The sequence below is a fragment of the Aspergillus terreus genome, genomic scaffold (genome assembly GCF_000149615.1).
Source record: "Aspergillus terreus NIH2624 scaffold_1 genomic scaffold, whole genome shotgun sequence".
NCBI classification, from domain to species: domain Eukaryota; kingdom Fungi; phylum Ascomycota; class Eurotiomycetes; order Eurotiales; family Aspergillaceae; genus Aspergillus; species Aspergillus terreus.
Window position 1 is genome coordinate 386361 of NT_165972.1, and position 25569 is coordinate 411929.

At 51.6% G+C, this 25569-nt stretch overlaps 11 protein-coding genes across 11 annotated transcripts; 4 read left to right on the forward strand and 7 right to left on the reverse strand.

Annotated features, from left to right (window-relative positions):
• Positions 1–1279: 1279 nt before the first annotated feature.
• ATEG_00129 (putative MFS transporter) lies at positions 1280–2775 on the forward strand (the record flags this gene model as incomplete). The annotated part of the gene is made up of 6 exons (XM_001210215.1): positions 1280–1436; positions 1490–1669; positions 1740–2105; positions 2161–2397; positions 2433–2489; positions 2606–2775. The coding sequence occupies 6 exons, from the start codon at positions 1280–1282 to the stop codon at positions 2773–2775; spliced, it is 1167 nt and encodes a 388-aa protein (XP_001210215.1).
• Positions 2776–3391: 616 nt separating this feature from the next.
• Positions 3392–3963, reverse strand: ATEG_00130 (DUF3807 domain-containing protein; the record flags this gene model as incomplete). The annotated part of the gene is made up of 2 exons (XM_001210216.1): positions 3392–3871; positions 3931–3963. The coding sequence occupies 2 exons, from the start codon at positions 3961–3963 to the stop codon at positions 3392–3394; spliced, it is 513 nt and encodes a 170-aa protein (XP_001210216.1).
• Positions 3964–4809: 846 nt separating this feature from the next.
• ATEG_00131 (HVSL domain-containing protein) lies at positions 4810–6065 on the reverse strand (the record flags this gene model as incomplete). The annotated part of the gene is made up of 5 exons (XM_001210217.1): positions 4810–5224; positions 5272–5497; positions 5547–5617; positions 5847–5879; positions 5962–6065. The coding sequence occupies 5 exons, from the start codon at positions 6063–6065 to the stop codon at positions 4810–4812; spliced, it is 849 nt and encodes a 282-aa protein (XP_001210217.1).
• A 1366-nt stretch (positions 6066–7431) lies between these two features.
• ATEG_00132 (uncharacterized protein) lies at positions 7432–8264 on the forward strand (the record flags this gene model as incomplete). Its single annotated transcript, XM_001210218.1, has 2 exons — positions 7432–8085; positions 8145–8264. The coding sequence occupies 2 exons, from the start codon at positions 7432–7434 to the stop codon at positions 8262–8264; spliced, it is 774 nt and encodes a 257-aa protein (XP_001210218.1).
• Positions 8265–8690: 426 nt separating this feature from the next.
• On the reverse strand, positions 8691–10611 carry ATEG_00133 (fungal specific transcription factor domain-containing protein; the record flags this gene model as incomplete). The annotated part of the gene is made up of 5 exons (XM_001210219.1): positions 8691–9265; positions 9315–9495; positions 9554–9729; positions 9783–10053; positions 10117–10611. The coding sequence occupies 5 exons, from the start codon at positions 10609–10611 to the stop codon at positions 8691–8693; spliced, it is 1698 nt and encodes a 565-aa protein (XP_001210219.1).
• Positions 10612–11619: 1008 nt separating this feature from the next.
• Positions 11620–12803, reverse strand: ATEG_00134 (uncharacterized protein; the record flags this gene model as incomplete). Its single annotated transcript, XM_001210220.1, has 2 exons — positions 11620–12201; positions 12345–12803. The coding sequence occupies 2 exons, from the start codon at positions 12801–12803 to the stop codon at positions 11620–11622; spliced, it is 1041 nt and encodes a 346-aa protein (XP_001210220.1).
• Positions 12804–13466: 663 nt separating this feature from the next.
• Positions 13467–15180, reverse strand: ATEG_00135 (MFS transporter; the record flags this gene model as incomplete). Its single annotated transcript, XM_001210221.1, has 3 exons — positions 13467–13718; positions 13818–13881; positions 13940–15180. The coding sequence occupies 3 exons, from the start codon at positions 15178–15180 to the stop codon at positions 13467–13469; spliced, it is 1557 nt and encodes a 518-aa protein (XP_001210221.1).
• A 762-nt stretch (positions 15181–15942) lies between these two features.
• Positions 15943–16598, reverse strand: ATEG_00136 (VOC family protein; the record flags this gene model as incomplete). Its single annotated transcript, XM_001210222.1, has 2 exons — positions 15943–16425; positions 16488–16598. 2 exons carry the CDS (start codon positions 16596–16598, stop codon positions 15943–15945), a joined length of 594 nt encoding a protein of 197 aa, XP_001210222.1.
• A 508-nt stretch (positions 16599–17106) lies between these two features.
• On the forward strand, positions 17107–18129 carry ATEG_00137 (aldehyde reductase II; the record flags this gene model as incomplete). The annotated part of the gene is made up of 1 exon (XM_001210223.1): positions 17107–18129. The coding sequence occupies one exon, from the start codon at positions 17107–17109 to the stop codon at positions 18127–18129; it is 1023 nt and encodes a 340-aa protein (XP_001210223.1).
• Positions 18130–20172: 2043 nt separating this feature from the next.
• On the forward strand, positions 20173–21893 carry ATEG_00138 (MFS transporter; the record flags this gene model as incomplete). The annotated part of the gene is made up of 3 exons (XM_001210224.1): positions 20173–20248; positions 20322–21247; positions 21300–21893. The coding sequence occupies 3 exons, from the start codon at positions 20173–20175 to the stop codon at positions 21891–21893; spliced, it is 1596 nt and encodes a 531-aa protein (XP_001210224.1).
• A 577-nt stretch (positions 21894–22470) lies between these two features.
• On the reverse strand, positions 22471–25023 carry ATEG_00139 (Zn(II)2Cys6 transcription factor; the record flags this gene model as incomplete). Its single annotated transcript, XM_001210225.1, has 9 exons — positions 22471–22486; positions 22535–23007; positions 23061–23264; positions 23379–23631; positions 23681–23702; positions 23758–23929; positions 24139–24705; positions 24757–24788; positions 24846–25023. The coding sequence occupies 9 exons, from the start codon at positions 25021–25023 to the stop codon at positions 22471–22473; spliced, it is 1917 nt and encodes a 638-aa protein (XP_001210225.1).
• Between the last annotated feature and the right edge of the window lie 546 nt (positions 25024–25569).

Genomic DNA, 25569 nt, shown 5'->3' on the forward strand with positions numbered 1-25569 from the left:
CTTCTTTCCGTGGCAGCCGTTTTCAGCTTACTGAGCCACTGAGACGAAAGGTCATGCTGTGCAAGGCACACCCGTCAACATAGCATTGGGTTTACGAACTCCAGGGCCACCTGGTCGGCTACCTCGCGTCAGGAATTAAGCCGCCCTTTGATTTTGTAGACTACACGTCATGTCTCTCATTCCAGTATGTTTCGAATAGAGGCAGTGTGTTTGTCTGGGACTTCGTTATGGACTCCTAGAGTTCCTCTCGCGCCCTTCCTCCGTTCCATGATACCACGGAGCGGGAGCAAAGACTGGCCAAGTGGACATGCGAAGCATCAAAGCTATTGCCAGAACTACGTGGTATCTCAGCGGCCTTATTTTTCTTCCCATCGGTGATGGTTGCTGAAAACCCGCCGCAGATAGGACAGACATGTGCCAGAGCCAGTCCACTACTTCAAATTCGAGACTTGATTATACTGCATGTCAGAGGGGAGGTATTTACAACCATCATAGAACGCTCACCCTAGAAACGAAGCGTTCAAAGTCCCCATATATTGCAGAGGCTGAAGGGGCCATGGAGCCCATGATTGATATAGTAACTTAGCATGTAGATTTCAATTGCCCGTTCCTAGGATATGAAAAGTCCTTCTGGACGGAGAAGTTCTTCGAAGTGGAACAGGCGTCCATGGCGGCTTTGACAGAGCCCGATTCTATGGACCATACAATATGCCTAAGATGCTTCCCCTGATGGAAATCAATCGGGCAGTGCAGGCGGAACATCGTAGGTGGGCTGTGGAGACAATGTAGACGCGGGGGAGTAAGGATTATGCCATGCTGGCCTCAAGTTGGAGTCCTCCAACCCACAACTGCAATGCCAGAATCCTTAGTCTATAGGCGTGAGAAGTGCTCAATTAACCATACTACTCATAGTCTTACTGAATGTTCTGATATATATATATGGACACAAGGCCAATCACTTGGCTCGAAGGATGACTAGAAACCCCCACGATACACCCATATGCACACATATCAACCCCGCTATGAAATTCCTACTATGAAAGGCACTTTTCTGACTAAAATCTACCACACGCTTACCCCTCTGTCCGCCAAGCCGTTGCAATGTCTCGCTTGATCTTCGGGATTACCCCCACCAGAGAGGCGGACACCGTTTACGGCATAAGCCGCGTTATCCTGGTAGAATGACCGAACTCTCGTGACTCGACGCCAGAAACGACTGAAAAGAGTGAGACGATAGCCTGCAATCTTACCGTCGACTCTGCAGACTCTGAACGTCAAGATGGCAGACACGGAACATCAACGGGAGAACGCTGGGAGCGTAGAGGACTCTGGAAGTCCCTCCCCAGAGCCGTCGTTCTTTGACAAAAAGGATGCCCGTTCTGTGTTCGGAAAACTCCTGAGCACCAACCTCGCGATCATGGGTGGCGGCATGAATGGTAGGTACCACCGTCTTCGAAGATCATCGGACATCCGTCCTAATTCACGGCAGATGCGGCCACGGGAGTCCTCATTCCCTACATGCAACCCACCTACCAGATCAATCTCCTGCAGGTCTCCTTCATCTACCTGGTCAACTTTGCCGGCTGGGTCGTGGCATCGTTCGCCAATATCCATGTCTGCTCTCGGCTGGGAACGGGCGGGACTTTGGTCATGGGTGCTACCATTCAATGTATCGGATACGCACTGATGTTTTTGGCATCCGCCTTACCCTCTCTTCATGGCGGCGTTCTTTTTCACAGGCATGGGAGTCGCCTTCCAAGACTCCCAGGCCAACGCGTTCACCGTCACGGTCAAAAACTCCCACCGCTGGTTGGGTATTCTGCATGCCGTGTACGGCGTGGGGACGATCATCGCTCCCGTCATCGCCAATACCATCGCCTCGCGCACGCCGTCCTGGCATCTCTACTATTTGACCACATTGGCCTTTGGCATTGTGAGCATCGTGTTGCTTGCGTTCACGTTCCGGAAGGGCCTGTTCCGACCGAATGTGCAGAACGCAAAGGACACGGCGGGAAGCGAGTTGCGCGCCACTATCTCAAACCGGACAGTCTGGATAATCAATGGATTCTTCTTCCTCTACGTCGGCGCTGAAGTGGCTTCCGGAGGTAAGATACTTTACGCTCGTGGTTGAGCTACCGGCTCTGACATCTCGGTGGACAGGTTGGCTCGTCCAATTCCTCGTGTCTGTCCGGCACGGTGACCCCAAGAAGGTGGGATACGTGGCCTCCGGATTTTGGTCTGGCTTTACGCTTGGCCGTGTCGTGTTAGCAGACATCACTCACAAGTTCGGCGAGCGGCGGATGATTTTCGTCTATATTGCGTTGGCGATAGTTCTGCAGCTTATGTTCTGGTTGATTCCGAGCATCCCCGTCAATGCTGTAACGGTCTGCTTGTTAGGTATGTCTTCCCATGGAGATAAGTAACTCTCGTAGGCAAGCGTCGCTCATCATGGCAGGATTCTTCATCGGCCCATTCTACCCCGTTGGTCTGTATGTTCTCACAGAAGCCATTCCACAGGAACTTCACGTCGGGGCAATCGGTTCGTATTTCATTTCATCCTCCATTCGCTTGAATCGTGGGAGTTGACGATGCTGATCATACTTAGGCTTCACGGCCAGTCTGGGACAGGCTGGGTCGGCGGCGTTCCCCTTCATGACCGGAGCTATAGCTTCCAAGGCAGGGGTCCAGGTCTTGCAACCGATTATGGTAGGATTACTCGTGGGAATCGCGATATTTTGGGCCTTGATGCCTCGACAGGGTCAAATCAGACTCTAGGTGACGACAAACACTTGTTGCATTCACGGGGAGTATAACGAAAGAAGTTTTATTTGACAAGGACAGATATGTTCTTGCTGCAAAAGGGTTGATGTTGTGTCGGCCATAGTTGAACCTAGGCATATTTGCGAAACTTCCTCCAGTGGGTCCGCTGGAAAACATTTTCTCTTGCGTGCCCGCGAGATGTTCTTTTAGCAGCGGCCATATATGGTTCAACGGACTTTAGAGTCAGATACCAAATTGTGGGAGCTTCTTATGAGGCAGATCTGGTGAGTGCTTGGGGACTAAACAGCGCCCGTGTAAATGGATTTGAAGCGTTTATATCCACATCGTTTACGACGCGACTGGCCCTATCATTCGTTAGCAGAGAACTCGTTGCACAGTCCAAGTAAAGAAATCGGTAAACCAGCTCAGAGAGAAGATTAAAGTCGTCAAAGCCTTACACATCCGCAGATGGTATGGCGTTCCGACTAAGGATGACTGATACGAAGATTTCATCATTGCTGGGGGATAAGAAATAAGAAAGGGACTTACCATATCGGAAGGATAGTCGTGATGGATCCCCTATTTCAAGGGCAACCATGTCTACTATCGTAACTTGATACCGGAAGCATCTTCAATCCTCGTACGAAATTATCCTACGGCCAGCAAAGTGAGGAGGCCGCTCAGGCCGAGCGCGCGAGGTCCTTGTATCGCTCTCCTCGTAGTTCAACGCAGCACTGTCATTCTCCGACTGCATCTTCGGCGTGGCATGTTCGGAACTGCGTTCCATCTGCGCCGCCGCTTGTTCGGCAGGGCCATGGGTAGAATTGCCTGGGATGGGACCGGCATCTTTCTCCGCGTCACACTCCTGCATTTTTTCAGCAAGAGCTTCCTCTTTCAGCTGCTTCTCTCGCAGGAGCGCGTGGATCTCGCTGTGCCGGAATATCTCGATTTGTTCGTCCGTGAGGGTACGCTTGACGCCATCTGGGTAGAATCCCAGGTCATCATCTCCTTCGACGTACTCTTCGACTAGCGTGGCATCGTTCGGATGTGCGAGGCTGGACGCGGGCTGTGTCCAGGGGAAGTGCTTCGCGTGAAAGGCTTGGAGGTCTTCCTGACGAAGGTGGACATGGTTAGTGGCTAGTCGCGAATAGGAACAGGTTGAAGACTTACTAGTGTCACCGGGGGAACCTGTAGGCCTGACATGGTGAGGCGCTACAGGGGCAGTAGAAGAGTAAGGTAGTGAGCCGTTGTTGGATCTAAACTAGAGTTTGATCACGTGATCACCACATTAACATCGTCACTTTTCAGTCATATCTCTTCTTACATTTTTACCGCTGGCGACCAAAGTGAAAATAAAAGAAGTGCAGACGGCCCTCTTATTTTATTTCATATTTTTTGGGATGTTGAGCAACGCCCTCTCCTACAGCATTCCACTCTAGTCTCATGAACCCTGCTCAATCGCAGATGTAAGGAGAGCACACAGCATAAGAGACACATCCTATTTGTGTGCCTACCTAGGTAGCTGCTAGAGAATGCACCCATATCAGCTACCGGATGGCCTACTGGTAAATATCGTCGGGACCTCACGTAATTTCATCGCTATATGTGATTGACACCATGTAGCACATGAGAATAAATGCCTCGGTCCAAGACTATACTACCAAAAAGCGTGCTATCTACGCGGGTGGCCCAATCAGGAATACCAGCGTCTATTCGTAGAGAACGAAATATACGATGTTTGACGACCTGGGTCCATTGTGATCATGACTTGTCCCTTTCGGAGAATCGCATGGCGAGCTAGCAGTTAGCCAGCTGAGCACACTTGCGGTGAGCCCCATGTACTCCGCAGTAAGAGTCCCCTCGCGACATTGAGGATGCCATGTATGACAAGCGTGGATGCCGTGCAGATAAGTAAGGGTTTTAAAGGATACCTCTCATTTATAAGTATAACCCCAAGCCATGTAAGGGCCCCTGTCGCTAGAAGGAAACGCGCTCAGAACGTCTATTGAACTCTATTAATATCATAAAATATCACACATAACCATGTTCTCATCCCACAACCCCAGTCGACAGCGGTATACTCGTGATGTTATTACCAATCTTTGCCTTCACGCAGTCAAAGCCGATGCGGAGACCGCTTAGATTTTGAAGGTCCAGGTTCGCGAGCCGCTCTGTATCTTCAGCTGACGGGGCTGTCAAGCTCCACGCAATAGAGATATGGAAGCAGTCTGAATAGTCCGCACGACTATCCTGACTGTTCGAAGGGTGTTGTCGTCCTTTAGCCTCATTCGATCGCGAACCCTCGTACAATGGTGGCTGGTCAAACCGAGCCAACGAGCGGTTCGAAAGTTTCAACAAGCGGTTCAAGCTATCTGATTCTGGCTTTTTCACCCGTAGAACGAAGAACCATCGCGTCTTTTCGTAGTTAGAGACGCAACGAAGACTCTCCGTGGAAACATCAAACCTACTCTGGGTCAGTAGGTCCTAACTGTGCTGCTCGTAGTGACTTACACTGGAATGTTAGAGCCTTCAAGGCTAGATTGGAACAGCTCCAAAAAAGAGTGGCGTTGTTCAGTTCGAAGCACAACCGGCCTAGAAAGACTAATGTGGAGCGGTAATTGCACGCCAAGGTCACTTCGAAGTAGGCTGTGTATCTTCACGCAGCTTTTCGAACATATACCCTCCAGTTGCGATACGACATCTTCGAGGACGCGCAGCTCTTGTTTGGACGGATACCCTGTCCATGTTAGTCCACAGGAGATGGGAGACAGGAAGCCCCGACGTACATTCAAGATAGATGTGTGTAGGCCAGTTACCCTCGACATGAGGAATCACGCGCTTCCGGCCACCGTGGAGACTGGGATCGTCTCTTACGCTGACACGTGTGCTCGTGGCGTAGAGGTCGTGGAAAGCTCGTGGCAGTGGGGGGAGAGAGGAATGGGCGCGGTCTGTGCGAGGGGAGTCTTGCCGCTGCTTTTTGGCTGGTCTCGGAGGCGACTCGTTCAGTGGGTTTTCTTCCTCCGATTCCGAGTCTGAGTACTGCACCAGAGCCATTCGCGGGTTGTTTATGCGAGAGGATACCTTACTGAAGTCGGAATAACATGTTGTCTGTGATGGGTCTAACACGAGGGTAAATTTCGGTATTACGATGACAGTGCCAAGACAGGTTCTAAGTCAACCCATTCCTAAGGTTAGTACTACCTAGTACTACAGTGGGTTGCAGTATCAGGCACAGGTGGATAGGTACGAGGTAGGGTTGTCTTGAAGGGGTTATACTTTTCATCATCGTTATGAACCATGCTCATGGTGAAGTAATCTACACAGGCAGGATTATCCACTGGGGGGAGTGGACATCTATGAGCTTGAATACCAACTGGCTCTATACACTATGATGAGCAAACCTTTCATGTTAAACAGGAACAAAGAAAAGAAAGAAATATATCATAGATGTGGGAGGTGACAAAAGGGCCGAAGCGAGACATCGAGAGATATGATACTCCTAGAGGTCAAGAATGCACATCATCCGATATATATATATTTATCTTTGTAAATGGATCAGAAAGTGAGGTCGCAACGCCCGCTACATGATTGTTCATCGTCAACGCTGATTTAAATTTGCGAGTCATCGATTGAAGGGAATTTCGTCAAGCCAGGCAGCCATAGTGGATGACGTTGATGGTGGTGGGCTAGCCGTGGGAGTCCGGTGCACTGGGGCTGGAAGACCGAAGAACCTCGATAGAATCAGCCTTACCCGATCGGTCCATGGTGAGGTAGGATTTCATTGTTAGCGTAGCCGAAGTGTTCATGCTAGTCAGTCTAGTCAACTCTACAACCAGACTAAAATAAGCTTAAATAGGTCGAGGTGATTTTGAAACAGACACTAACTGATCTCTTAATGTGTCTGTGTGACAGCATATGCGATGAGGGGTAGCCTGGCACGTTAACGATGCTGATCAGGTGGTGGTAAATGAAGATCAACATGACGCAACAGGGACCACCGTTTGTGCTAACTTTACTCAGCAATCCACTCTTTGCTTCAGGGACTGCCGTACGGATTCCGAGTAAGGTTTTCCAAAGTATTGACCTCCTCTAGGCACACACAACGGACATGTCATATTCTTCAAAAAGAAAAAGAAAACGAATAAGTCATCGACTCTATGCTAGTCTGTCTCTGCTGGATGTAACCGAACGGGTCTAGTCCTCCAAGCAGACCGTCGCACTAGACCCAAGCAGGTAAGGGGGGCCCTTATCGATAAGCCCCGGATCTTGTGGAATCGTCATACGCAAGTCGTCACGTCACTCTTGCCCTCGTTGCTCGTTAAGCTTTTCTCGAGGTTCAAATCATCCGGTGCTCTCCAGCCGTTCAAATGACTTACAACTACTCACTCCCCTTTACCATCTCCCGATCCCTCATCCTTCACTTCTGCAAACCACCACCAGCTCGTCCCGAACCACGCCGATATACACCGTACGGCACGTTCGGCACTCAGTATATGCCAGGTCATCTACCGCCCCACATCAGGCAGTGATTTGACGCGAGGATTCACTAGTTCTCCAAGACTATTAGGAACTACAGTCATTCAGACATATCCGCTGCATTTTTCTCCGATCTCTTGAACCGTCCTCCTGGCTTCCGTCCATCAGACTCGTTCACCGTCTCTTTCTCGCACGATGACAGCCGTCCGAGACAGCGACAGCTTTTATACCACGTCCCACCCGTCCGATCGCACCGGCAACTACTCCACCGACTCGGACAGCGATATGGACCGACGCAACCCATACTATCGTTTCCTCTCTCCCTCTCCTTCTCGGCACACGCCGAGATCGCAGCGCTCGCGCTCCACCTCTGTACCCTCCGTCTACTTCAACGGGTACCTCGAGCACTACCCGATCGAGTCCCGACGACGGAAAGAATACCCAACCTACTTCTACCAGCATGGCCACTCTCGCCGGCACCACCGCAGCGGTCGTCAGCCGCAACGCTACCATCGCAACTCCCAACTCGTCAACCCCGATGTGATCGATCGTCTCGACGACGCCGTCGACTTCCACTATCACCACGAGGGGCCATACGATGCCGTGTACGCCGAGAGAAACCACAACAGCAAGCTCAGCCCCGTTCAGGCTCTCAGCGAGTCCAACGCCGAAGCACTCAAGGCAACGCCGCCAGACAAGATTCGCGACTGTCTTGACAGCCACCGCCCCTTGGACGGCGTCGCTTATTATCCCCCTGGCACGACCGACCGGGAGGGGCAAACTTACGTATACGAGGAGGGCCCCAACATGATGAACGAGTATGGAAATTTCATGCGGTGCCCCGGAATGGTGTGTAACCGATGACCGCCCCCCTTGCATTTCCCTTGTTGGTGCTGACCAGCGAATAGAAATTCACCGATGAGGATTTCAAGAACGACCCTTTCTACAACTCGCCTCTTCCGAAGCCTTTTGCGCAGCTGCGGAAGGCGCTGAGTATCCGTCGCCACTCTCGCCGGGGAACCACCTGAGCATCGTATGATTATCGTATGTTGTGTTTTCGAGTAAGCCACACAAGTTGGATGTGTCTTTCATGTATTATACTATCTTGATCGGTATAACGAATGACTAAATGGGTAAGACTGGGTTTCTAGGCGTTCCGTTCTATTATTGGTTTGGCGTTTCTGCTCCTTGCTTAGAAATGGATGATACTTTGCGATCTTCCGGTGACCTATCGATCCATCGATGGAATTAAACAGTAGATGCCTTCATGCGGGAAGTCCACAGGTCCCTTCATACCTCGCTTTAGACTATAAGTCTATTGTAATATTAGTCGAATTATCGTAGAATACATCAGCTTGTGCATAGCAATACCTGGTAGAACAATTTCCCATCTAAGCAACCCGTAACAAACCTGGGATACAGGATACAGTCGGCTGAACCGCTAGACCTTTCACCTACGAACCAAACGGATCCTCCCACAACTCCGGCCCAACCTCAAGAACATTATACAGCATCTCCGGATTCCCAATCTGATCCACAATCGACAAGAACTCATACGACGAGATCCCGGTAACATCATCCAGCGAATCGACATTCACCGACGCAGACGGGTCTACCGACGGCGACCGCGTCCCATTCACCGATAACTGCTGCGCTGCAGGCACCTGTGCGGGGGGTTCCCCATTTCCCGTGCCATTTCCAGTTTGAATGTCAGTATCCGTCGCCCCAGACCCAGATCCACCATCTGCATGTCCCGCCCCCGGTCCCGAGCCCGACAACGTGAGCACGCGGAGCCCGCCTTGCTGCACTCGTTGAGCGAACTCCTCAAACAACCCCTCGATGCAGCGCAGCTCGCCCTTGCGCGCCGCGGCGACCTTGTTCCCACCGCGGATCATCTCGTCGAGGATGGAGTGCGCTGTGCGGCTGTAGGTGTTAGTGTGATCGTCGGCGGGCGGGAAGAGCGCGTTGGCCATGGTCAGGTGGAGCGCGGCGGCGTAGGTGAATTCGAGGTCAAAGGGGAGGAAAATTTCTAGGCGGGATTAGCTGATGTAGAATGGGGTTGTGGAGGGGCAGCGCACCGAGGTGGCAGTTCTCGTCGCTCAGGATTTGGAGCATTTTGACGGCGGATTTGATCCCGATGGAGATGAGGGATTTGGGGAGGGCGAGGCTGTTCTGCCATTCTTCCTCGGCGCGGTTGAGTGTATCGAGGCGTTCTTTCAGGACCGAGAGGAGGAGCGGGCGTGTTGCGATTATTACGCACTGGGTTTATGTTAGAGGATATGATGGGAGTCGTAGATGGCGGAGGGGGGATATGTACCTGGTGGTAGAGCAGGATGATATGGCGCGTCTCTTGCGGCACGTTGTCCATCGAACCTTGGAAGTTCACGTGGAGCATCTTCTCAATCTCTTCCGCGTGTTTGGCCATTGTCTGTAGGACGTTCCTTGTAATCTCGAGGAACCTGCCTAACCGGGTCTTTTCTGTCTTATAGATGGCTGCGACTCGAGTCAGGTACCACCCGCAAGCAATATATCAATATTAAGCTCACTGTTTAGAATGTACGACAGCATCTGCGTCAGCCTGATCTGAAGGCTGAATATGATGTCGTGTAGGCTGGCACTCGGGGTATTGACCAAGGTGGTTATGTCACTGTCTTGTGTGGTCATCGGGAGCCCCAGGGACGACGAAACATGTCTGTCCATGATGTACAGAGTCCACCAGAGATTCCTGCACCGGGCGACTGTGGCCGCGCCGAGTTCCTCCTCCGGAAGCTGGGTGTGCAGTCCTTCCAGTTGTGCGATGCGTATGGCGTGACCGACCTACGCGCAGCAAGTCAGCAACGTATGTGACGAAGAATGGTAGTACTCGCCTATGAGACTCACATGTACATGCGCGGCCTCCCGGTGGTCAATCGAATACAGATATACCCCCGCCAGGGCCAACGTCTCAATGGCCAACAAGCTATCCTTCCCGGTAGCCGTCCCGCTCGGCATTACGGACATCGCGCGGGCAAAGAACTTTGACCCAGGCGGCCCGGAGAGGTTCCGCGGCCGGGAGCAGAATGCGTTTCCCAGCGCAAGGACCAGGAGGAACTGCACGAACCAGAAACGCGGCTTGGTTGCCTCCTCGGGCGTGGTGCTAGCGTAGAATTTGTGCATGTGGGATATAAAGGACTCTTCGTCGAAAAAGCGGCATATCTGCCCTAGATGGAACTTGACTATATTGAACAGATACAGAGCGTAGTTCATCGAGGGTAGACCGCTGATATCTGGGGGCTCGCTGGCTGTGGAGCGGTTCCAAGAAAAAGGGTAGATATCGCCATCTAGATAGAAATTGGGGGCGTTGATGGCCGGGCTCAGGTTGAGCTTCTCGGTCATCATGACAATGAGTCGGGCAGTGAGCGACCACGCGGAGGTCGGCGCCAACCAAACTGTTGTCAAGTTAGCCTGTCCAGCGGCGCTGGATAGGGGTCTACAAACTCCAGTTGCGTTGTTCTGTGTGCTTGTTTTTGATGACCGTCGAAGGCAGTGTAAAGGGACTCGTCCAGATGCTGCAACCGAGCTCGTCCTGCGGCGCAACAGCACCAGACTCGGCGCCTACCAAGTCCTCGGCGGCCTGAACATCATGGGCGACATCGCCCCCATCTAATTCGCCATCCGACCCGAAAGCAGTCTCCCAAGACCGTTTGTTGCCGGTAGCTCGTTGCCAATGATAAGCCTGTCTCTGTAGCTCACGCAGATATCTGATCCATGCTCCAGTCACTATGACAGCTCCAGAACGTAGCGTAATCAGCGACAAACCTTTCAGACACTAAGATCTTACTATTTGCCTCTGAAAATTGACAGTTGAGCGAGCGTCGCTCGCAGTTGGCACAGGGTTCATCGCCGGAGCATTTTATCTTGCTCTGGCGGCACGCGACGCATCTACCTTGGTCAACCACACATTGAATCATGAAGAAGAAAAGAAGCATCCTTACGCGACGGCAGTCCTCCGTTGCCTATAGCCCTGGGATTGCATCCCTGCGTGTCCCGGAGCACTGATCGTAGACAAGCCATCAAGTCTGCTGATACGGAATGAAGTTGGGGTTATCTGGTACTAATGGAGATATACCCCGCACGACGAACGCCTCCCCATTGTCATGCATCATGTGACGACTTGTGCCCTGATTGACCCAGAAAAGACTAGTGCTATCAAATCTACTACTTCAGACTCATGCTAGTAGATATGTTACTGAGAACAGCATACGGCTGATGGATCTTCCATAGTCTCTCCAAGACATCTCGCGACCCCCCCGAGGAGGTGAACAATTATACTTTGCTGGGATCTATACGTCCGGAGTATCTCGTTTGGCGGTCAGGGGATACAGCACACCGGCACGCAAACCATTAATACCTGTCGCATGTGGTCCGAAGAACCGCATCAAGGTAGCACAAGTTAGGCTCCCCCTCCTCGGCAGGGACCAGGGTTCCAGAAGTGTCACACCGCCACCCATTGGCCAGGAAGAGGCCAACCAGTCTAGCGTCTTCCATACGCTCCTTATCCTTGACAGAGACGTCTTCCATGGCGTGGTACAGCTCTTCGTAGAACAGGCCCCGCAGCTCCTGATGGTTGGCGTGGTAGGCATGGCCGTTCAGTTTGGCGATTCCGAGAATATTCTCGACCCAGCCGAGGGACATACCGAACGGGCTGATTTCCGTCCCCGCCAAGTCGCAGATGCCCACCAACTTACCCGTGCTCGGGTCCACGTAAATGTTGTTCTCCAAGAGGCCGTCGTGGTTGGGCACGAGGGGCCAGCCGGCGCCCATGAGACATGGGAGGTGTTGTAGGAGCCCATCCAACACTAGCCCAAGCGCTGCGGTAGTCCCTACGAGAGTTGCACGAGCTGAGACGCGTACTTGGAGTACAGAGATTGGCGATCTGGTAGCGGCAAGGCCTCTGGGGTCTTGTTCCACGCCGAGGCAAAGAATCTGAGTCGACAGACGTCAGCTGGGATCAAGCCGGGGAAGGACTGGGTTAAATACCGAGCAAAGTCTGTTGGGGTCTGTTGCAAGAGATGGCAGCCATTTCCGTGCAAGCTGTCCCGGGCCAGGTACATGCAGACGCCTCCCACATTCTGCATCGTGTAGACGTAGAGATTCCCCAATGTGCCCAAGGCCCTGTGCCATGGAATCAAGCCGTCGTAGGCTTTCTCGATGAATCCAAGGAACTCCAAGTCGAGGGCAGCTCTGGCGGCTCGAAACTGAACAACGTATTCCCCAGCAATGACGGTGTAACTGCTTCCACCCTGGAGGGGTGTTGGCGTGGGATACTCTCCTGAGAGACTTCTGGCCTTTTCGTCGCATTGCTGCTGCGATGGACAGCCGCTTGCTGAAAAGAAGGTGGATATTTGAATCCTGGAGAGGGATGCAATAGAGCTCTTCATTGTGGATCTGCTCTCCATTGATGCGGTGGGTATTGTGAGTGATGGTTGGAATGAAGTTGTGGTCTGCAAAGAGAGGGGAGGATGGGGGGTGAGGAGCAGGCGAACAAAGGGGCCGGGAACCGCTGCCTGAGGATTCCACATGCTCATATTGCATTGCAGCAATCGGTTCGTGGTAATAGATTTTATGTAACACCAGCGCAGGCCGATGCCTCATGATAGAGGCTTCCTATCCTAGTGCCCCCTTCCTGACCAGGCAGAAGAGCCATAGCTACAGGGGACCAAGGAATAAAACATTAGGTAAATCGGCTTGACCCTGCCTCGTGGGCTCCATCGTTCAGGCTCGCATCATCATGTCGATGTTAGATCAGATCGAAACGGAGGTGATGGCACCAGGCCTGTAAATGTGGCTGTACGTCCAGTATAATGCGCTCAGGATGGAGGTTAAATGATTCAATTGAGAGTAGGACGTATGTGTATAACCTTTATCAAAGGGAAAGCGGGGTCTATATTGACAGCTTCCAACGCGAACATAATAACCACGAGGGTTGTACTGAAAGGAGCTCCATGGTACAACCGTACCGAAGTCAGAACCTAGTCGCGACTTTCGAATTTTCCAGGTCGAATGCTAAATCGGCCATCAAATACCACCACCCAGCCCATCACCAACCTAGAAGGATACCGCTGCGTTGCGTCGATTAGCAGCGGGGTGCTGGAGATCACATAATGCAGACTCAGGTGAATCGAAGAGAGCCGACAGTCTATTTACCATGAGACGCATGAGGAAAGAGACCAGAGCTTTCAATAAGTACGTCAGGCCAAATACTCCTCTCTCGAGGCCGCTTTGTTCTTCATTGGAACAGACTTCCTGTACTCATGAAGGGCAAAAAACATCGTGAGGATGATGCCAGACGCAGCAAGCCCGACGCCTAAGTACCAGGCTCCTCGATAGCCCCTCAAGAGATCTGTTCCGTTCTTGTTGAGGTCCGTCTCGACTATTGCACCAAATCCGAGACCCAAAGAGATTGCATAATTCATAATCGTTGCAACCAAGCTGGCTGAGACCTGTAATCACAATGTTATCAAACTGAATCATCACACAGCATCAACAGACTTGGAAGATCCAAGGCATTTTGGTACGGTTTGGGTAGAGAATGGACTTACTCCTTGATGTTCTTGAGGCATCGCATTTGAAAGTAGAATATTGGAAGCCGGAAAAGACATTTCCCTGGTCGCGGTCAGTCAGCACGGACACCAATACGAAATATAGTCATGATGCAACTCACATGCCCCAAGGCATCACTATTATCGACACAAAGAGCTGCGCCCAGTAGCTCTGTGCGATAGGCATGGTGGCATAGAGGGTGTCGGCTGTGCAAAAGGCCGCTGCAGAGATCATCATGACCACACTGGCAGGCAGTTTTTGAAGGATCAGCCCTGTGGTGAAGGAAGCCACAAACCCGCTGATGGCTGCAGGCGAAAACTGCAGACAAGCAAATAGAGGTGAGATGCCTCGAAAGTTCTGAACAAACTCCCAGCCATAGAATACCCAGACTCCAAAGGCAGCCCATCCGCACGCCAAGGTGGCCAGGACGAAGCTAATGTCTGGTGTGATGGCCGAAAAGGGAATCAAGGGGAAAACTGCCTTTCGCTCAATGTATCCAAATAGACCGAAGAACACCAACGAAGCGATTAGGAGGATATAGATGTATGGGTCCTGCCATCGCGCTCCGGGGGCCATGTTCAAGGCAACATTGAAAAGAAGGAGGCCGCTAATCCCTGTGACGCATCCAGCGATATCCATTCTCGCCCATAGACTGTGCGTCGTTTCCCTTCGCGGTGTTGGGGTGCGTGGAACCCAGAATATGGCAGCAATACCGCAGACCGCTTCCAAAATGGCCATAAACCAGAAGCCCCAAGGCCACGATTGATATTTGGCAGCGAGAGCGGAAACCAGACCGCCAAAGATAAAACCACTGGGTGCCGTAGATCCGAAGGCGCTGAATACCATTTCCTTGCGTGTCCCAGGCTCATATGATCTCGCCAAAATAGCCATTCCGTTGGGAAGTAGAAAGGCAGGGCCAATACCTTGAAGAACCCGGCAGCAGCAAAAAAAGACAGGCCCACTGGATTCCGCGAATGCGGCAACCAGTGTCCAGATCGCAAGCCAGAAGTATCCGGCCGTGAAGAGGAGTTTATGGCCGTACAAATCGCCCAGACGACCGGCGCCTAGGATGAATGTTCCCACTGTCAGAGAGTAGGCTGCCGGAAACCACGAAAGTTGACTCATGTTGTTGCCGATACCGAATGAGTCTCCAAGAACAGGGAGAATTGATATCACTTGGCCAAGACCAGCTTGGCTCACAAGCTGGGCCATGCAGACCACGACGATGAATGCAATCTCGCCAGATAGTGACTGAGGACGTTTGACGTCTAGGTCCTCATGGGATCCTGTTAGGGTGGACGAATCGTCGTACTCTCCATGAACTCCGTGTACCTCATCGTCAATGACATCGTTGCGTGACATGATGGCGCTGGTGTTTCCGTTTCGTTTCTAGAGACTGCTGTTGTGGTTTCTCTCGCTGGGTGCTCGAGGTGTGGTGATTGTGTACACACCAACATGCAATGGTGCCTGGAGAGGGAATAGTATGCTGTGATTGTAATATCTGACTCGATTGATGGTCAATGCGACGGCACCCTTCATGCGCTGTGCCAACGGTTTTACCCTTGGCTGGCTGAACAATCACTCTACTTGAATTCTGACCTGTCCTACCTCTATCTTCTTGGCCCGAAGCCGTCGGGATGGGACAACACGTCGTTGGTCTCGGAAATACCCCAGCTGTACGTATAGCACTCAACTTGAGTACTTTTGTAGATAACCATATTGAGACCATTCTACGCACCTGTCCGGATTGGTCCGGATTTCGGCTATTGAAGATCCACAGGGCCCCATTTCAAAAGTCCTGAGGCTTCGGTAATTCGGTAATCTTATCGTTTCCGAGGCTTGTTATCAGATCCGAAGCCCTTGCCTGATAAGGCGTTTGGCCTCTTACCGGTTTGGTCCATCTCATGCTTTTGTGCATCCGGAAATGCTCCCTGTCGCCAATGTGGTTATCTCGTGAGGGAAATTTGCTTGCCATTAAAATCCGCATCTGATTAAAATCCCTGCCATGCAGGATGCCATATCTATCGAACGGACTAACCCGAAAAGTCCTTTGCGTTCCTGAATCCGCCCCAACATGGGATTCGTCATTTTTGGGCATCCCGTTCCCCGTCCAACACTCCTGCGTCAAGGACGCTGTTTACCGATGGAATTGATGTACGGTCGGCTGACAAGCAGCACTCGTGCCCCGTCAGGATCTCTCACCGTGGCATAGGTTGCCAGAGGTTCCGAGCCAAAACTAAACGTTGCGATGTGAGGTTTCCCTCCCATACCCAACCGGTCCAAACGATCCAAGGTGGCATTGAGCTTGTCCCCCATCCAGAAAGATGTCAGGAACAAACCCGTGTTTGGCGGATCGGACTCGTCCGTAGGAATTTTCTTGGCATCTGGAAACTCGACAAGGTAGATCACGCCATCGGTTCCGTTGTAAACAGACGTCGTGTCGCCGAGAAAGTAGCCGGGTAGAACAGAGGTGTTGGTTCCGAACAGAGTCGTCAGGTCCCCCTGAAAATTGTAGTTTCGTATGATGTCGAGCCCGAGTCCATCCACATAGAACTTCAGACTCTCCGACAAAGAGCTGGCCGAGACTACAGTATGGTGAACTGCATACTGTTGCGCGATTAGATTATCTAAAGACAGGCGTTGGAGCAGATTTCTCGGTCGAGACTCACATGAGGAGTATCCGGTTCTTCTAAGATAGTCGGAATTTGCGCCGGGAATGAAGCACCAGTTAATCCTGCTGCCAGAGGTAGGAGAAGCTGTAAGACCGCAAATCTAGCCATGTTGAACGAAGCAAATTCAATCCGCATGTAATCAAATTCGTCAACGGGGAAGTCTCAGGGAGACAACGACCGCAATATATGCCCATTGTATCGTGTTTGTTCGAATCAACCCATCGAAAAATGATGTAAGACGGAAAGAATGTCTCGGATAGACGATACCCACTCTCGGAGGCAGTCGGGAATACGTGGTCAGACTGATCACTGTCAGAGATCAACCGGAGTCTGGACCGATTGAATCCTATCCGCTCGCCAGATGTCCCTGACGTCTCAGTATCTTCCCGAACACAAAACAGCGCAGATGTACTTAGCCGCAGACCGGATCACAGATTATAAGAAAGGTCTCATCTATAGCTTGCCTGTGTAATACTCTAGTCGCCGATCGCACGTCGAGACTGGAGTGCCTTTCTTTCTTCAGCTGGAGTATTCATTCCTTGCTGCCATATCTTGCAGACACGACCCTACCGTCTCGCGATCTCTCACCTCTATTTCGAACCCTTCCGTCAGCAATATGACCGTATCCTCCAGCATAGTGCCTCCGGGAGGCCTGGTACTCGTCACTGGCGTCACCGGTTTCATTGGCTCGTACATTGCGAACGGGCTGCTGGAGCTGGGCTACCGAGTGCGCGGAACCGTCCGCTCGAGTGAGAAGGCAACCTGGGTGACAAAAGCCCTGACCAAACGCAACCCTTCCGCAAATTTCGAGGCTGTCATTGTACCAGACCAGAACGCCCCCGGCGTCTGGGAGGCAGTTCTCAAGGATGTCGATGGCATCGCCCATGTCGCAGGGGACGTGAGCTTCGGACCCGACCCGACCAAAGTCATTACGCCAAGTGTCGAAGCTCTTCGAAGACTTCTTGAGGCCGCCAAGAAAGAGCCTTCCGTCAAGCGTTTCGTGTTCACCAGCAGCGACCAAGCGGCAAGCAATCGCTCGACTACTCGAGAGATCCTGATCAATGAGGATACCTGGAACGAAGAGGCCATCGAAGCTGCGTGGAGACCACCCCCTTACGAGGCGGAGCGTGGGTGGGACGTCTATTCTGCACTCAAAGCGCAAGTCGAGAAGGAAATGTGGAGGTTCAGCCGGGAGGAGAAGCCTAGCTTCGTGGTGAACTCTGTGTTGCCAACTTACACGATCGGGGCCATCTTCGACGAGCAACAGGCCGGAAGCACGGCAAAATGGTTGCTGGACTTCTACAAAGATCCATCAAAGGATGGCTTCATGAGAGGTTTCGGATCCTCGTATTACGTTTATGTTGGAGATGTGGCGCTCTTGCACATTGGTGCGCTGACTCTGGAGGAGGTACAGAACAAGCGCTTGTTGGCGTTTGCGGGCCGTTTCAACTTTAATAGTTGGCTTGAGGTTTTCCGCAAACATGACCCTAGCAAGCCTTGGCCTGAGGATGATCCTACCCAAGCTCTGGATACGAGACGAGTCAATGGTGAGACGGAATTGTATATACTAAAGCAGTTTGGGAAGGATGGCTGGACGAGCTTTGAGGACAGCGCCTTGAAGGTATTGGAGAGTCCTTGATATCTAGACATGAACATATCGGGGGTGTGAGGTATGCCTGGTGCAGAACTAATTAGAAATTGAGTTGTGGTCCAGGCTTTTGAAATATTGTAGGGGTTGGTGTTGACAATTCGAAACCGGCTCATAAATTTCCTTGATCAACTACTCGCGTGTTGGTGCTATTCCTATTCTACCAGCTAAGACATGATAAAAAAATCCCCTCCCCGATCATCTAACTACCGCCGTTCATCTTGGTTTGGGGAAAGTTGATTGAGCTCTTGACAAACGGTACACGCAGTCCACTCTTGATGCTCAAGACCTGAGCTTTCTCCCAATCCCAGACTTTGCCAACAGTGAATGGATCACGCTGAAGAAGATTCAAAGCTTCGTTCTTGTCATGAGCCTGAACCAGAACCCAACTACCACGCTCTATATTCTCTTCATGATTGTCGTACATAGGGCCTTGATTCGCAGCGCGTTAGCAATCACTATCTTCCACACTTCCGCATTGTATATTACCTCCGGCAAGCCAGTATTCTGATTCTCGTTCGACGAAACGTTCGTGAGGGCTAGAAAGCTTTAGAACCGTGTCATATTCGGATCCGATTAGGACTCACTCGGTCCAGGACTCTCGGTTCTTGAGACCTTCCGGGCCATCTGGTAAGATGAACAGAAATTCGTGCTTTTCAGGCATGTTTGGTTCCAAGGTGTTGATTAGGTGAACAATTCAGGAACTTGGAGAAGTACTTTGCGCTTCGCCAAAGCTAGAAAGTGATATCTTCCGCTTATGAATCAGGCTGGTCGTTGACCACCAAGTTGTTGAGTCCCACGTGAGATCACTGTTCCCGACGCTCGGCTCCGAACATGATGGAGATAGCCGACAACCAGATGTGCGGATGACGTGTACCGAGACCCTGCATATTTCCGAGCAGCGTGGTGTGTTTGGTTTAGCGATTGCCGCCGTATAGCTACATTTAGATCCGGTGTCGAGGCCGGTATGGACTCGTATATACAATATACCGGAAAGCAGGACACGGTTGTGTGGCGTCACTTTTGCTCCACGAGTGTATCCACTGGCATCTGCCCTATCATAAAGTGGGGCGGCGAGATGCGCGAGGGTAATCTCGGAAATCTTGGATGGCGTATCCTAAAATCCTGCGCCGTTCTGTTTTTGTCTTTAGGCTCGGGCCGATCCCGGGTCCAGAGGGTCCAGACTCTATCGGTTATCAGTCCGAGATAACTCGGACGAATCAAGAGCATTAGTAATACTCGAGAGAGAAAGTGGCCGAGAGAAGGATCTCGAAATGGTAGTGTAAGTTCTTAGTGTCATCTAGAAGGCCCTACTGGCTCAGCTCTCCGCCCTACGGTGTAGGTGGCGTGAACTTCATTATTGAGACACATTTTCGTCGATTCACTTCCAAAACCCGCATTGCGTGATACTTCCTCAATGCTTGGCAGTTCCTCTACCTGGCTTGGCCCAGGAGCAGCTCCACGAGTGCTAATCCGGAGACATTATCCATTCGACCAAGGCAATTTCCTGAGACTTCTAGAGCCGGTACCTAGGATTGCGATGTTCTGGTTGAGATCGATGACCTGATGATCGAGCTCGGAGTGGTGAGCGAGGCACTCTCTAAACCCCTACAGCGTGGCGACTACTTGGAATCTTGCCATCTAAGAGCACTTATTGCATGTGGAAGCCTTCCCTCTTGCTTCGCCGATGATTGAGATGATCGACGCGCTTTTGGTGGCGAGGTGGTAGTTTGAAGATCAGTAATAACAGCTAGTTATGCGCGTTAAACTTGATGAGGTGGGTTATGTAAGGAGGTCGGAGACTTTTGCCCACGGACGGTATCTTTGTTCTATAGTAGACGGTATTATTTTACCCCGAAACTGGGTCCTGACAAATCGACACCAGGACAAAGACACCGATTAGGGTTCGCTGTTACTCCGTAGACAGGGGGGCTTCCCTAGCTTCATCTTCTATAAATTCAGTTCTCTTGATTTTTCCCTACAAACCTCTCGCGTCCATGATTGCAGTCAAGTACCACTCAATTCCAATGCACAATGTCCTCCTCAACTCTAGAAGGGCAGGAAACTGCATCGCATCATTCCAAAAATTCACCATCGAGGCATGGGGATGGTAAGTTACTTAGTTCTCAAAGATATCCTGCCAAAACTGGAGGCCTTTCGATCGCGTTGACTAACTTATACAGATGGAGGTCTACAGACTGCCGGAGATGAATACGTCTACATTGCCGATCACTACGGCATGGTTCGGCGGATGATTTTCATCATGACAGTGTGTTCGTCCATGTTCACGAATCAGTTGGGCCTCTGCAACAGCCTCTCGACGCTCGAAGAAATCGGAGAGTCCTTTGGTGTCACCGACCCTGGCAAACTTTCGTGGACAATCTCTGGCTACGGCTTGACTCTGGGCACATTCATCTTGATCGGAGGACGGTTGGGGGACGAGTTTGGCAACAAGGCGATCTTCGTCATCGGTATGGGCTGGCTTGCTCTGACCAGCATGATGGCAGGAGTCTCCGTCTACGCCGGCTACCCTGTCTACATCCTTGCTCGTGTCCTGCAGGGCCTTGGTCCCGCCTTAACGGTGCCCAATGCACTCGCCATCATGGGCAAATGCTTCTCCGAGCACCCTCGAAACATGGGGTTCGCCTGGTTTGCTGCATCAGCCCCGGTCGGTGCGATGGCCGGTCTCCTCTTTGGGCCCCTCTTCACCATGGCTTGGTGGCCGTGGATCTACTGGAGTCAGGCGCTGGGGGTCGCCTTTGTCTTCGCTCTCTCCATCGTTGCCATTCCGAACATGCCCGCTGAGAGCGAGCAGAAACAGCGACGAACGATTCTCGAAATCCTGGAGCGAATTGACCTCCTGGGAGGTGCCTGCGGTGTGACCGCTCTGGTTCTGTTCAACTTCGCCTGGAATCAGAGTCTGGTCGCTACGTGGAAAGAGCCTTACGTCTACGTGTGCCTGATTCTCAGTTTCTTGTTCCTGGCGGCATTCTTTTACGTCGAACTTCGCGTAGCTCGCCATCCAATCCTACCGGTCGCCGTCCTCACTTCCGACATTGCCTTTGTCTTTGGTTGTACAGCAGCGGGCTGGTCGACATTTGGCATCTGGGTAAGTACTGGCCTTTGCTCTGGAATTTTCGTCAAACTAACAAAGTGTCTAGCTTTTCTACGTCATCCGAATCTGTCTCAATATCGGTGGCCAAACTCCCATTCAAATGGCTGCGTGGCTTTCTCCTATCCTCGTCACCGGCATAGGAACAGCATTGATCGTTGGCAAAATCATCACCAAGGTTCCAGCCTCGTCTATCATGTTGTTTGCAATGCTGTGCTACTTCATCACGTCCCTTCTCATGGCCTTGCGACCCGTCCATTCGATATACTGGACCTACTTCTTTTTCGCCACCATCATCGCCACCTTTGCAATGGATTCGTCGTTGCCTGCTGCCACGATCATCTTCGCGAACGCAGTGCCTCGACAGTACCAGGGCATGGGGTCCAGTGTGATCATGACGATTGTGGTCTACAGTATATCGCTCGGTCTTGGTTTCGCTGGCACCATTGAACTTCAGATCAACAATGGCGGACACACCAAGGCTGACTTGCTTCATGGTTACCGGGGTACTCTGTGGTTTTCTGTCGGGTTGACGGCATTTGGCACTGTTCTTGCCCTTATTTTCCTACTCAAAGATCTGCGAAGACGCAAGTTGGCCAGGACTCAAGTGGAAGAGGAAAAGGGCCATTCAAGTGAGGCTTGAATGGATGAAGGGTTGACCACTTGTCGATCATTCTTTGAACGCTCCAAAACGACCAAGCATAATTAGAGGAGTTTGAGGCTTATACAACGAGTTTTGAGACTGGTGGTACTTGTGAAATCATGGTAGTCAGGTTGTGCAAAATCTAATGTTTAGTGCAGATTATTTACAAGGTATTCATTCTCTCTTGTCCGTCATTACATGCCTGTACCCGTCATCTATCATTTATGGCATCACGTCTTGTTATCTGTTGTGTGTCGTCTATCGTTCGTCAATCAGACGCTTGTAGCCCGTTATCTATCGTTGATGGCGTTGTGTGTGTCGCGTATCATCAATCAGTCTATCATCCGTCACCTAAACTCCGTCATACCGTCTGATCTTTCCAATCTCAGCCCATCGGGGTTGCCAGATTTTTGGGCGAGCTGCGTAAGCTTGAGAGCATCGGCTAACGGCAATTCGTTGTCTAAGCTCCAACTTCCGAAAATTCCACAGCTCATACTTAAGTATGGCAAGCTTTCCTTGGAACCGCTACTCACAATATCCAAGAAAGTCACACAGATCGACACGGCGATCAGGTTGCTCAGCTTGCTAGAGATCTAAAGTTAGCCAACTCATTCCCCCGGGGTTGGATGACCTTGTCTCACCCGCCGAGGATGTCACAGCTTGTGATTCGAGCCGCGATGGCCAACACAGCTTGGGCTGATTTGACGCAAAGCTCCATACTCCTCTTGCGATAGTGTTCGGAGATCAGTCCTTTGGACTGGCTTCCGGTCCACGGGAAGAAAATAATGAAGATGGCCTCGTGATACTTGCCAACCATGGTCAAGGTCAAATGGCGCGTCTTCTGGTCGTCGAGGGCGACATATCCCGTTTCGTGCCGATGGATATTCTGCAGATGGACTGGAAGACTGGTTCTCCAGTTCTCGAGGAGCTTGTGTGCCTGCATCATATTTCGCTCTCGCTCGGCCACCGTTTGGCAAAGAGCCCTTGGACTGTAGAGCGCATTGACCGCTGAGCTGAGAGCGTTGGCATGCTGACATTGAATGAGCAGCCAATCGGTATCGGTGTCCTTGCCGACTTCGGGTAGCGCATAGTCGGTCCAGTCGGGGGTGAGGATCTGTTTCGGACTGTCAGAGAGCAAACAGAAAGGGTGGCGCATCCGGAACTGACCGGTGGCATTCCATCGCGTATGGAATGGACGACTTCCATCGAGTAGAGGTACCACATGCTTCTTCTTGCCAAGTATTCTTTCTCTTTTGTCATGGTCATGTATACCGAGTCACGGTGCAGAAATCTTCGGGATCTGGCACAGCTGACGGCGTATGACAGAAGTTCCGTGTGGATTTTGTGATCGATTTGCTCCGAAATTGTCATCTGGAGGTTGGTCAGCTGCTGGAGGGAAAAGTTCACACCCGCTATCGTACCATTGCTAAAATCGTCTGATCAATCAGTATATGACCAATTCCACGGGAGGACTTTCCGACTTACCTGCAGTTTCAGGAGAGTGTCGGGCGAGCGCTGCACGGCATCGCGAGAGCTTAATGCCATTCTTAATCGAGTAATCGCCTTCCTGCTCACATCAGACCCTGCCGAGGGCTGTGATCTGGCGGCCAGAATGTGAAAGCCGAAAGCCATCACTGAATCGATCAGTGGTCTCACTGCTAAGCCCTGAATTGATGGCGACTCCCTTGCCTGTTGGACATAATCGTCGAAATGTGATCTCGTCAAAAAGGTGGAAATGCTGCCATGGGTCAGTCTGATCGCAATGGATGATCCGGACCTACACGTACCCGAGGGGTTCTTCAAAACAAGCTGGTAAAGTCAGTCTCTGACAAGGTGATCCATACGGCGCGGACCGGACACTTACCAGATTTGCACTTTTCCATCAATGCTGTGTCGCTCCAATACCAGCGCGAATGGGAGTCATACTGCTCGCCGCCGAGACCAAATGACATCTGAGACTGAGCGTCGGAGAGCCGTCTGAAAATTGCCTCTACTTCGTCTTGCTGAGTCGGGCTCAGGTTACCGAGGCGCTGACGCTGTGGCGAGAAAATGGCCGTCAGAGAGAAGTCGACTCTTGGCCTATGATCTGGGCTCTCAGACCATTAGCAACCGCCTTTGGTTAGAGTAGCATGGATGGTACCTGGAAGATTCCCTACTGCAATCTACAGCGATTGGGTTAGCCCATCTGGTGTTCATACGGTCACTGGCGGTAGGTGCCACGAATGGCCTCCTGATCAAAGCTTACCTTTGGGCTAACTTCTTCCCACATCTTCTCATCATACATGTCCCTCGTGGGTCCAGCTGGAGACAGCGGCAAATTCAGCTCGAATTGTGAGATTGAAGGCAGGCTGGCTGATACATCGGTGGTGTGTTCGATTGGATACGGGATGTCCAGATTCGGTTCCGAATACGCGGTTTTCGGGGGTGACCAAGGTAGCGTTCCCAGCGCGTTCAGATTGCCCATGTCGACGGAGAACGGTGCTGCTAGACTGTCACTGCCAACCCACTCGATAGGCGAGGCCGAGAAATTGTCGTGAGCATACCCATCAAACATGACCGGCATGCTATGCCGGTCATTTGTGGCCAGCATCATATCTTGGAGAATATTGCCCGCATTTCCGGAACCACGGTTGGCTGTCAATTCGGGCAGTACCTGGACGTCACTCGGCGAGGGAACCTGTGTAGTGACGCCGGAGCCATTGTTTTCTGCGTACGACGGCACTATTGAAACGTCCTCTGCTGCTGACGCCACCGGAGGCTTGTTGGTCTGCTGCTTCTTCGAGAGCTGGTACTCGCACCGCAGATCATGCAACTGATAGGCGAGTTAGCCTGTGCTCGCCCGTTGAGGGAACCTTGCTCTCACGTTACAGTAACTACATGGCGTTCCACCATCGCCTGTGTCACACCCAGAATCAGCAAAACCAGATCGGCCACCGGGGTGGAGCTACGCACAGCGGACTTTCTTCGACTTGCACATATCACATGCACCTCTGCGCCGAGACATCCACTTCTTTTTCCGGACAGAAGAAGAGGTTTCAACTCGGTCTGCCTGCATCGTTGTACAAGATGTGGAGGACAAATGCTTCAGCAGTTCGTTGAATTGGTCCTTTGCGTTAAGTTCGGCGAACATTCTTGGAGGCATTCAATAAGCCCCCAACGGCGGCGCTTTTTTTATATTTTACGCTATCAGCTATGCCGTGCTGATAAAATGTGGCTACATGCATGACACCCCTGCAGCTACAAAACCTGGCGGTCCTAGTGCTTACTGAGTATCAGGATAATGGGGCCGGGCGGTTAGGCGGCATGTCCGAGCTCCCTAGTCTCCGTCTCTTTGGCCTGAACAGGCAATTGCCCCCTCTTCAGGAGTCAACTGAGACAGCCTGGTTTGCATTAGCTTCGCCACCGTGATATTCTGCAAGTTTACAGTCATCGGCTCTACTAAGCGGACCCTTCCCGGGGGGAACCGGGGGGTGGGTCTGCTTACTAGAGCCGATCTGCAGACGCAACGATTTCCATGAATGGCCGTAGACTTACTAATTCAAGTTCTACCAGACCTAATTCAAATTTTGCCAGGACTAATCCCAGTTTACCAGAAGGGATGGGAGTCAGAGAGAGTGATTAAACGAGTACTCTTGCATTCTAAACTATGGTTTGTCTTCGTGAGGGGGAGTACATA